This window comes from Equus quagga, chromosome 3, assembly GCF_021613505.1.
Source record: "Equus quagga isolate Etosha38 chromosome 3, UCLA_HA_Equagga_1.0, whole genome shotgun sequence".
NCBI lineage: Eukaryota > Metazoa > Chordata > Mammalia > Perissodactyla > Equidae > Equus > Equus quagga.
Window position 1 is genome coordinate 87,567,950 of NC_060269.1, and position 12,042 is coordinate 87,579,991.

Consider the following 12,042-nt stretch of genomic DNA (forward strand, 5'->3'; position numbering starts at 1 on the left):
AAGGTACACAGCCACATCCCTACAATGCATTAAGTTAGTGGAAGACAAAAAGTTACAAAATATCTCATTTCCATGTGACATTGCTGTTCCAGGTCACTTGACTTCCATGGAGCATGGTTCGCTGAGGTCTAATTTAGCTCTTCAGGCATTTATCTGGGTTGCTTTTCTCCTATTTTAACAGTGTTGAATAGAAAAGCCAATAAATTGAGGAAAAAACAAAACATTTTTTAGCTCAAAATAACCCTTCAGAAAAACAAGCAAACAAAGATAATAGCACCATATCGATAATTCTATAGTCTTCCAAAAATTGTTCTCTTGGAGGTCTTTTTTTCCTCCCCTTTTGTTCTTGTCTATGTTTTAGAAAAATTGTTTGGAACTGAAAATAAATTGTGCAAAAATCAATACATAAAATATATATCCTTGATAAGTTGGATCCTAGAAATTGAATAAACCCTAATACACAAAATGTAGATTGTGATGAGGGTTTGCATTCTGAATTCCTTCATCTCACGTGATGATTATGTAGAATATCGGTCTTTGACAGCCTAGTGACATATATGATAATGAGCCTGTGTGAGGACCTAAAAGTAAATGGAGAAGTTACATAATGACGTTGATAGCGGAAAACATCTTGCTTAAGTTTTACTTAAATATGAGGAAATAATTTCCAGATGAGGTGGGTTAGAAGACCTGCCATCTCATTGAAAATGTTTCCATTTGGATTTAAATCTTTCATTCATTTTATCTATAATTAAAATTATAATTTAATACTTTAAGTCACGACCATGTTTAAAAAATAAATCAAACTATAGAAATCCCTATTAAACAATGGATTACAGATACTCTGTGTGGTTTTTTTTTAGAGATTGGCACCTGAGCTAACAACTGTTGCCAATCTTTTTTTTTCTTCTGCTTTTTCTCCCCAAATCCCCCCAGTGCATAGTTGTATATTCTAGTTGTGGGTCCTTCTAGTTGTGGCATGTGGGATGCCACCTCAGCATGGCCTGATGAGCGGATCCGAACTGGCGAAACCTTGGGCCGCCGCAGCGGAGTGGCGTACTTAACCACTCGGCCACAGGGCCGGCCCCTACTCTGTGTTTTTGAGTGAAATTGTTTCATTAATCTTTACATGAAATTATTATCATTTTATGAGTAAATCTTCCTACTAAGAATCAAGAGATCAGAACATTGAACTAACTTTACTAAACCATGAAGATCAGACATAAGCTCAGGGGCCGATGGAGGTTATTTTATGGGGAGAAGAATCACACCGATCTTTTAACGTATTGAAATGATTTCAGCATTTACTGGAATTAATTTCAAAGTTTAGTTTATGCTAATGGATACCTTGAGTACTTCCAAGATTCTTCAGAGACAAAAAAAAAAAAAAAAAAAATCATGGGTTCTCTTGACTTTCACTTAGAATTATTCAGAGCAATTTATATTCAATTTCTCTGAGGCTAAAAATTAGTGTGATAATACTCTGTCATCATAATCGACATCATTCCTCTTTCTCCACAGAACTTTTTGATGTTCCTTTCTTAATCTGAACCTCAGAGAATATAGTAAAACACCTCGACAAATATAGAAATCTTGTGAAATTGTCTTGATGACTCAAGTTTTCCCTACTTGCCTACATTAAAACTCTTTGCACTTGAGAAACATTATGTGAGTTTCTTGGCTATCGATATGACCCAGATGATATCACAGGGTAGTTTCTTAATTACTAAATTAAAGTGTTGGCAAAATAAATAAACAAATGAAATACATATTTGTGTTTCCTTTTCATTAGTTTGCTGATTTTTTTAATATCCAAAGGAACATTTATAAAGTATTTATTTTTATTAAGCAAAGTTTTTAAATTATACAAACATACACTATTATACACTTAATTTTCATTATACCGCTATGACTAAAACTTATTTCATAGGATACATATTGACATAACATACAATTTTACTAAAAATTCTTAGAGCTATGCTAAATTTCAAGTTAGCAATAGATATGCCAGGACCATTGTTTTCTTTACACAGTCCAAAGATCATATAAGAGGTATTAGTGACTTCACATTCATTCAGATTTTGTTTCTTTTAGTAAGGACTTACAGTAAAGCAGTTTTATGATGGTTTCTTAGAAGTTTTTTGTTGTTGCTGGTTTAAGGAACATCTAGTCACTAACTGCAAACGCCATCGAGGATATGGTGAAGGCTCATATAATGCCAGTACACTTTTCAGGAGTTCTTTCCTTAAGCTTGCTTCTTTTAGATACATTCTCTCTACCTAAGTTTTTCCATTCTACTTCAAATGGCAGCACCTTCTTTGAGCAAAGCTTGTGATGTTCCTTTATGTAGAGTTTTTGGCCAGAGTTCCCCGGACCTGGGTGATGTTAAAGATAGACACACAGTATTCATTTGAAACTTCTAGACCTCAGGTATATTATCTCCGATTAAAGCTGACAGTTGGACTGCTAAAACATCCTCTTCTTGCCTTTCCCTCTGAAGTCATGAGAAATTACCATTAGCATGAAAAGGATGTACATAACCTTGCCAAGGAGTCAAGTTATTAAGGAACAGGTAAATGATTTGCCAAAATTGTACTTGAGGAAATAAAGAAAATGCCCTCAAATTAACATATCTGTTCTAAACGTGAACATGAAAATCAGGAATAATCAAAGTAAAATAAACAAAAATTGGAAGTTGTGGATTATTATATTCATCTAGTACAGACAGATATCCTTAATCCTTTTTACATCTTTGAAATGACTGCATTTATTTCCTAATAAACTTTTTCAATTAATACGTTACTATAGTTTGAGTCTGTTCCCTAATATTAAGGTAATATGGAGTTTTCTCAAACAATGTATAATTTATAACCTTATAAAGTTGGGATGTAAAAATCCAGTAGTCATTCTTTCATGCTCATAAGCTAATTGCAGATAATCATGAACATTAAAAAAAAATAAGATTATTTATTTATTTCTTGTATTTATTTGAAAGAATATATTTTCATTATTAATTTGCTTACTACTCTTTTATTATTATTTTGAGGAAATCTGAGTGAAACAAGAGTCACTAGAATGGAAACTGGTTATTCTGAGGTGATCTGGAAAGACAGAAGGAGGACATAGTTGGAGAGGAAAAGCCCTCTCTCAAGAGGTTCAGAGTAGACCAGAGTATACTGGAGGGCAGGATGAGGCATGAAGGTCATGAAAGGAGTTCAGAGAGACACACAGTAAGGAAGCAGGGAGGGAGGGAGGACCTGGAGAACGGACTTCTGAGGAGGAACAAAAACGCAAAAATTGAGGAGCTGGACCTCGACCCGTTGTTGCCTTGGAGAGGAAGCTATTGAGCGCTTTGGGCACAAAGCTCCACTGGGACTGGTGGGTCCCAGAAGCTCCCTGTCTCCTGGAAATGTCTATAGAAAGGTTTAAAAGCATATTATTTTTCCCCATCCCTCTTCAGTTCTGTAGACAGAGTACTGAGCAATCTTTAAAAATCTAGTGAAATATCCAGGGGAAAAAAAGTACAAATAAAATACATTCCTTAGTTATTACCGAGATATTACATTCAAACTGCCCTGGGGCCGTTTGGCTCCTAGGACAGAGCTCATGAATGGTGATACCTACCGTGGGCCTCTTTCTGCCTTCAGCAGTCAGAGAAGTCTCAAGGTCACAGTGGAAAAGGGCTCCAAGAACTGGCTTTTGGTCCTGTTCACTTTAGTCATGTAACTTGTCTCCCAAACTTCAATTTACTTTATAAAATACCATCTGTGCCCATCTTACAGGATTGCTGTGACAGTCGTTTGAGATGTATAAAACATTAGATGTTTACAAACATACACGTACCTGTAAATACCTGCAAAATTAAGGAGCTCCAATTTTTATATTATGAAGTTAATTTGGGGGAACTCCAGCCCAGATAAACTTCAAACTGAATTAGGTAAACTATAAAAAATGGAAATAACTAGAAGTCCACCTAGAATAAAACTTATCTTCTCAAATGATGAGAAACCACAATGATCTGTGAATTAGACAACAGTGAAAGGAAAGAAAAATGAACGGTTTGCCACTTACTAAAGCACTTCTGCGAGCTGATGTACAGAACGAAGTGAGGACGCTTATGTGGATCTTCAGAGAGCGTGTATTTAATTTGGTGATAATATGAGACATTCAGAGCTAGCATTTACTATTTGTTGAAAAAGTTTAAAGAAAAAGACATTATTTTTCAGCATCAACCTTTCCTTAAATTTCTTATTTATATACACTGCAGAATTACATGGATTTTGAAAGATGATAATTTAAAATATTTTAGTGCAGTAAAAATCACAAGTGTTTTTATGATAAAATATTTTTTTAGTTCATTAGTCCATAATTTTATTTATAATATATAAAGCTAAAAGTTTTCTCATTATAAGTCTCAACGGACTTTTTCTCTTTTGTAAAAAAGCAAATCAAGAATGTAAGGTCTTTTAAATAAAGGTTAAAAATAAATAATATGATATGATAGAAGTTACAAAGAAAGAAAAGCAAGTTGAATAGGTAAAGTGAAGGGAGAAAATCTTCCTCTGATTTCCTGGCATTAGAATATTTACATTGTGTTCCATGAATATTGTTTCTTTTTCTTACTTAGGTTCGCGTATGCAAAATATGTGCATTCTCAGTTTATTTATGCATATCAGTAGTCTTTTATAATTCCATCTTTGCATTGAAGTTTAAAAAAAATGTGCTTTGGTTAAATATCCAATTAAATTTATAACTTTCAAAGCACAAACTTTTCAAAGAAATAGTGTTCTGATTTTAGAAAACTTTATTAAATCTTCTAATGTATTTTGAGTTATCCATTGAAGGAAAATCGATCAAAGCACATTGTCTGAATCCTGTGCTAAATGAAGATATAATTAGGTTAAGGAGAAAAGCACTGTGCTCTGAAAATCATGTTACCAGAGCCCCTGAAACATTTGCCAGGATGCTGGATTGAAACTCACATAGTCCAAAGTGCGGATCACTATCCAAGCCATTAGACAGAGTATAGAAGTGGGACTATAGTGCTTGCTTTCTTTAGATTTAAACTGCCAGGGCCTACACTGTATCATTTCTATCTCTTTGCTACAAGTAAAGAAAAGATAATTTAGTATAACCCAATGCCTGACAAATGATGCAACCCTTGAGATTTGCTCACTTAGAAAATTAATAAACATATTTTGGTAGCACCAAAACTTAACAATCTTTCTAAGGAAAGTGACTCAGTTTCTGAGTGTTACAATTGCAATTGAGTCTGCTTTCTGCCTATGGGAATACTGATGATGGGAGGGGAAACATAATGAATCAGTCATAAAAGCAACCAGAATTCTACCTGGGTAGGCTTTGTCTACAAAACTCTTATGGAGATCCAAATTCTGTATCAGACTTTCTCAGAAAGCATCAAAATCCAGTTTCCAACAGTGATTGAACTTGCTAATTTCTTCTAAGGTCTGTGCACAGTCTGTATTCATTGGAATGTCTTAAAAATTTCATAAAATAATCCAGAGTCACCATGATATATATATATACATATAGTTGAAGGAAGGCTTACCACTACCCCTCCCTTCCTGTCCGGATAGGATTTAGTATCAATTCTTATATTACCTATTTTCTGTTTTAGTCATGATGATTAATCCATACAATTTGGTACAATGGCATTATCTTAAGAAATAACCCTGTCTTGAGTATATAAAAGTCTATATAAATTCATGTGCATATATCCCACATTGTAGCTCATAATAATGGAGCTCATCAGTTGCAGGCCAAGGCTTAGCACTTAGGTGACACAAGCATGGATAGTCTGTAGGCATAGTGAATACTAAGTAAAGTTAAATGGGAGTTGGAAAGGTTTCCAGGGTACTGTCACCTAGAAAAGATACATGAAAATAAAGAACATGGAATTCAATATGTATTCGTCAGTAGTTCAGATCTAGAGTTTATATCTCTGCATTATTTTTATGCAAATCTTTGTGATCTATTAAGGCTATTTTGGATTCTGACATGAAGATAAATTTCCAAAAATATTCTCCTTTTCCTTTGAAATATCTGTATCCAGCAGAGCCACACAAAGGAGCACTGGGAGAAATACCAGTTATTAATACCAGTTATTAAACCAACAACCATCTAGAACCAATTGAGGCTGAAGCAACATAGGGACTGAGATTCTGTTTAGGTTGTCTGTTGCATAAAGGCACATGTGAGACAGAGGGAAAAATCAAGGGATTTTAGTCTGAAAGATAAAAATTTGCCAGTTTCGGGAGGGGCATGGTCAGGGATCATAAGTTATATTCACATATTTTAAAATTATTATTTGGACAAAGGAACACGGTAATTCCTGTTTAGATAATGAAGAGAAGTCCCACAGAGTCAACTGTGGTTCAGTATGTGGAAAGCCTTTCTGAGTGGTTTCAACGGGGAAAAGGATCATCCAGTGAACGACGAGTTTCCCTCATTGGAAAGATTTCCTTACTTTTTATATATATAATAAAATAAACCTTTCCTATATACATATTTAATTCTAATATATAATTCGAATATATGTTTAATTCGTGATGATATTTAACTAATATTTATTGAGGACTTACTATGCACCAGGCAATATGGAAGGATCTTACCAGGCACAATCCCCTCAAGTCTTTTAAAAGCTTCTACACGATAAATGCTATTTATTATCCACATTTCAGAGGATAAAATTGAGATTGAGAGCGATGAAGTAACTTGGCGAAGATTAGAAAGCTTATGGAATCAGGTAGAAAGCAATGGAATCAGTTCTGCAACAGAAAAAAAGTGACTATTTGCCAGAGATATCATAGAAGAGAGTTTTTGCATTAAATAAAAAATATAAATGATATTTTCTAAGTCCTAAATAGGTTTGTGGCAGAAACAGCCTTTCCCCAAATGTTTGAATGGACATAGGCAGGAGAAAACCCTTCTTTTTGAGTTTTTAGCTGTCTATGTTTTTTGTCTATCTCTTCCCCAATATCTATAAAAAATAGACTGTAAATAGCAACTTAGATGATCACTTTGGACAGTAGGATAAGAATACTTGCAATTCAAAAACAAATACATTTTCAGAGATCTTTTTCTTTTTTCCTTTATTCAAAGATTCTCACAATACCAGCCTCTTGTGAGACAGACATTATCTGAGATTAGAAATGCATTAATAATAAAGGGATGCACAACTGTTTGCTCTATCTTTCCCTGATATTTTTGCATGCCACTTGCTTTCCTAAAATGGAAGCAAAACGAATTTGCTTCTCTGGGTATGCTTGTCACCTTCAAAGCTGTAACCATTTCTTTGCAGTGATCACTCTGTTTGGGTGTTCAATCAGACTGTGGAAACGCTGAGTGTAACCTGAGCGAGATTTTCACATTGGAAAGAATCTCGTGAGGAGTTCTTTAAGCTCACTGCCAAATTACAAGATGTAATTTGAAGAGTAAGTGGAGCAAAATCAATACTGTGCTGCTATCTTAATGCCTTTCCCTATTTGCTCCCCATCGGCATCCCTCATTCTAGGTTATTTTCCCTCATAAGAATGATGTATCTCTTTATGACTTTTCAGTAGGAACACGTGAGTAACCAAGTATAGTTCAAGAGAGAGATTTCCCTTTCTTGCTTTGCCTTTCCCAGTTTTGCCCCCTCCCTGAGTGTCCTCTGCCCTAGCTTCCTGGTGTTAAGCTCTGGATGATAACTGGTAATAGCAGAGAATAATTTCACCTTGAATTCCAGGTTTCATTTGATTCACAGTCTCAGAAGAAGTGTCAGCTCTTTAAAGCATGTTGTTAATTTCATGTCAAACCATCTCCTTTTGAAAGCCAGCATTTCTTACCATTATAAAGCAACCATGTTTACAAGACTAAGACGAGGCTTCCTGTTTAGAAACATACTCTTTTGATGGGAATCAATGAAACTGAGCTAGCCTATTCCAAAACGTTCATTCTTAAACTGGCATTTCACTTCCAGAAATTTATTCGTATTTATAAATAAAAGTAAATATGTTTTGTAAAAGAAACCCTTTGTTTTGATGTTGCTGGCAGTTCAGCTTTTCTTTTTTCCCCCAAATATGGTATACAAAAGAATAAAAGAAAAACTGATTTGCATTTTTCCCGTATTAACACAATCTAGAATAATTTACAATACAAATCAGTAGGATTCTAGTAGATAAATGAAAATTAGACCTTTTAAATCAGAAGCTAAATTAATCATTGAATTATAATTGCAAAGTAATATTATCATACATTAGGTAGCATTGAGTGGTGTTGTTAGTTCAGTTGCACAGTAGAAAGGGCCCTGACATTCTTATGCTCTCTCCATTTCACCATTTTAAAACGCTAATAATCATAAGACTGTCTTCTTATCCAGTCAGTGAAAGGTCAGACCGTTGCTCTATGGCATGGTAGCCAAGTGTTTTTTATTTGCTGTTCTATTCCTGTCTTCTTGTTTATCTTCATTTCGTTTTTGTTTTCAGTTGACATGTGGTCAGTAGGGTGCATCATGGGAGAAATGATAAAAGGTGCAGTGCTGTTTCCTGGCACTGATCGTATCCTTCTTAGCAGCCAGTGGTTTCTGTGGGTGTCATTCTCAGTCAATTCCCTTTGTTCTCAGATACAATCCTGCTGATGGTATATATTCACTTCCCTGAGAGGGATTCAATGAGCTGCCAATGTCAAATATTTCCCAGCTGACATCCTGGTAGAGTAACCTTGTTTCCTAGCAAGATCTTACATGGATAACACAGTGTCAAATATGAAACATTCAACATGATATCAACAGGTCTGCTTTAATTCTATGAAACAAATAAGAGTGATATACTCTTTTTTATTGTTTTTTCGTTGTAGATGTTTTGAAATTAAGTTAAATTCATAGCTAGATAATAAATGACAAAATCTTTCAGTTTGAGACTGAAGATTTATGGTTTTATATGGTAAGAAATATTCACTTGGCATGAAAATCTTTAATCTGTTAGATTTATGTTCACCCACAAATACAATAAGTTTATTTTCACACATATTCAGAGAGCATGCATGTGAATTTCATTTTACAATTGATTGACCTCTTCTGAAATTCTTTTTGCTTTTTCTCTTCATTTCTAGGAATAATAGCTCCAATTCCTTCTCTTATTTTCTCCACATTATTAACAAGTGCAATAATTAAAACCTCATTAATTAGTAATGATATAAAATATCTGAAGAAACAAATTTATATCACTTGGATAAGCGAAAGTGATCTGCTCTTAGGCAGCTAATGATCAGCAAGTATAGATTCTAGAGGCTTTACGGTATTAAACAGATACGGACGGTGTGTGATTATTTATGGGTTAGTTAAGTATGTGCCTACACTCAGTCACTTAGGAAAATATTGTGTCCTCACCATACCGAAGATAAAACCTCTGCTTAAATGATCAAAATTCAAAAAGAAAATTGAACCTATAATAATGGGGTTTTAATGTATAATTAAAGTGAATTTAATTACTAATATAGTCTATCCTAACCATATTTCGATTAGCCATTTGCTTTGGGGATTAATGTATTACATATATGGAGATATATATATGTATATAGTTTTATACGTATATTCTCTGTGTTTTAAAGGATCAGTTTAGGAAGTGACTGAATAAGGCACTCAATTTTTGTTGAGTGCAAGAGTTTAACTTAAAATGTTTTATTTAGTTAAAAATAAAGCTACACTGTTTTTATTTCTATTTTTACTAAAAACTTTCTTCTAGTCTTATGTATAATACATGATTATTGCAAACATTGTTCTGTCTATATTGCAGTTTTGTCTTCTGCACATACATTTTATTAAATAACGTCTATAAGTTTACCACGTTCATGTTTATGTTAATGCTATTTAAAAGTATGTTGGCTTGATAAAAACTAAATTCTTTCAGATTTCCAAGAAACAAGATTTCTTTGATTCTCAGTGAATTATAAACTTGAGTTTCGCCTTTGGACATAAACATGAAACAGTTATTAAGTTCTGGCTAATTTTAGACATTTGATGGAAATAGACTCAATCCGTTAACTTTGTATTCTTTGCTTTTTCAGAAGTTCATTGTGGTTGAATAATTGATGACTGAAATGAATATTTGCCACCTGTAAATTAAAATGATTGATTTTCATTACTTTCCTTACTTTCCTTACATTTTCTATTAAAGAAAATCAAATCAGATTTCCACAACTGAGTTATTAAATACGGGTTAACAATTCTTAGAATCTATTTCTTGGAAGAAGTTGCTTGGGGATCATTTTTTAACTCCGGTATCACAATCCGTTATGAGTAAAGCCTTCAGCTGTTGCTGTTAAAGTCGCATATTAGATGCCCTTTCAGTGCCTGAACTTAATATTTTTATATTGAGTTATTTCTGGAGCTCTCATATAGGAATATATTTGTAAATTTCCTGAAGGCAAATGGGATTATTTTCTGAGTGTAGGATGTGGTCTTTTAATGATTTCAAACATGTTGGTTAGTTTAAATCAGTCTTTTTCAACACTGAATATCATAAAGTTAAACTCATAAAATGCAAGACTGATTACTTATGTTTTAAAATTCCCTATTATTAGAAAAGACATCTGAAGAGGCAATAAAATTATTAAATGGAGCTAGACGTATACAATATGTCTACTATACATTTATACAATACATGATAAGGAGTCATATTATTTCTAATCAACATATCGTCACTTATATGAAAACACTCTCAAAATAAATGATTGATGAAGGTATGAGCGACATATATCTCTTCAATATATAAACCAACTCAACAACAAAACCTAAAATATGAATAAGGTCTTATATTCTTTCTGTTATACCTAAAAAAAATTCAACACATTATTTTTAGCACTGATAAATTTAGGTATCCAAAAACAGTTCTTAAAATTTTATATATTTATATGCTACTTTATTAGTAGATGTATTTTTAACTACATATTAATTGAATTTTATTCAAATCAAATGTTTTAACTCTCTACAGAAGAATCAGAATTCAGCTATTGAGAAGCTTTTCTTTTGGGAGATCTTGTAATGAATTTCATCACAGAAGACAGTTTACATTAAAAATTATAAAATATTTTATATTATAAAAGTGAATTAATATTAAGTATATAGCTTTTGAAGAAGATCAATAAAATGAACACACGTACTACCACTCAAATTGAAAAATAGAACACTACCAATACCTTTGAATCTTTTTGTGTGTTCTTCTCCAGTCACCCCAGAAGTCACCACAGTCCTAAATGCATGTTTTTATAATTTCCTTGACTTTCTTTGTATTTTTACCACATGCATACTTATCCCTAAGCAACAGATGGTTTAGTTTTATGTGTTTTACATATTGTACTATCATTATTATTTTGTGACTTGCTTTTTATTGAAGTTAACATTATATTTTTGAGATTTATCCATGTTGATGCTTTAGAAATAGTTGATTAATTTTCATGACTGTATAGTATTCCAGTCTATGAATATTCTACAGTGAACCCATTCTCCTGTAAATAGACTTTGGAATATATACAGTTTTTGTTTTTGCTGTTATAAACAAAGATGCTATGAATATACATCTCCAGGAGGACATGGGCAAGGTTTTCTTATCAAAAATGCGTGGGCTTATAGGCGTGCACATTTTAAACTTCACTATGTAACATCACATTGATTTCCAGAGTAGCAGTATCTAAATATAACTGTCTACTCTACATCCTCATCAGCTCTTGGTGTTGCCAGATTTGTTTTTAAATTTGTTACTGATCTCTTCGATATAAGATACTATTTCATTGGAGCTTAATGTACATTTTGTTAACTACAAGGGAGGCTAAACATCTTCTCCTGTGTTTATTCATCATTAGTATTTTCTTTCCTCTTGGTAAAGTGTCCTTCGTTTTTTTAAAATAGTTTTTTTTATTGTATTTTTAAAAATTGGTTAGTAGGAGTTCTTTATATATTCTGGCACCTAATCTTTGTCAGTTTTATGTGTTGCAAATATCTTCTCCCTGTATTTAGATTATTTTCCTGTTTTATTTTATAGCAAT

General features: G+C 33.1%; 1 protein-coding gene across 4 annotated transcripts in view; it reads left to right on the top strand.

The window, feature by feature from the left end:
• Window positions 1-12,042, top strand: part of MAPK10 (mitogen-activated protein kinase 10) — a 295,415-nt gene that overhangs the window by 229,451 nt on the left and 53,922 nt on the right. The window contains exon 8 of one of the 4 annotated variants that reach the window (XM_046656778.1): window positions 8,487-8,558. The exons of the other annotated variants lie outside the window; for them this stretch is intronic. Within the exon in view, the coding sequence (XP_046512734.1) occupies window positions 8,487-8,558 (72 nt within the window). The remainder of the gene's footprint in view (window positions 1-8,486; window positions 8,559-12,042) is intronic. 4 annotated transcript variants of the gene reach the window in all.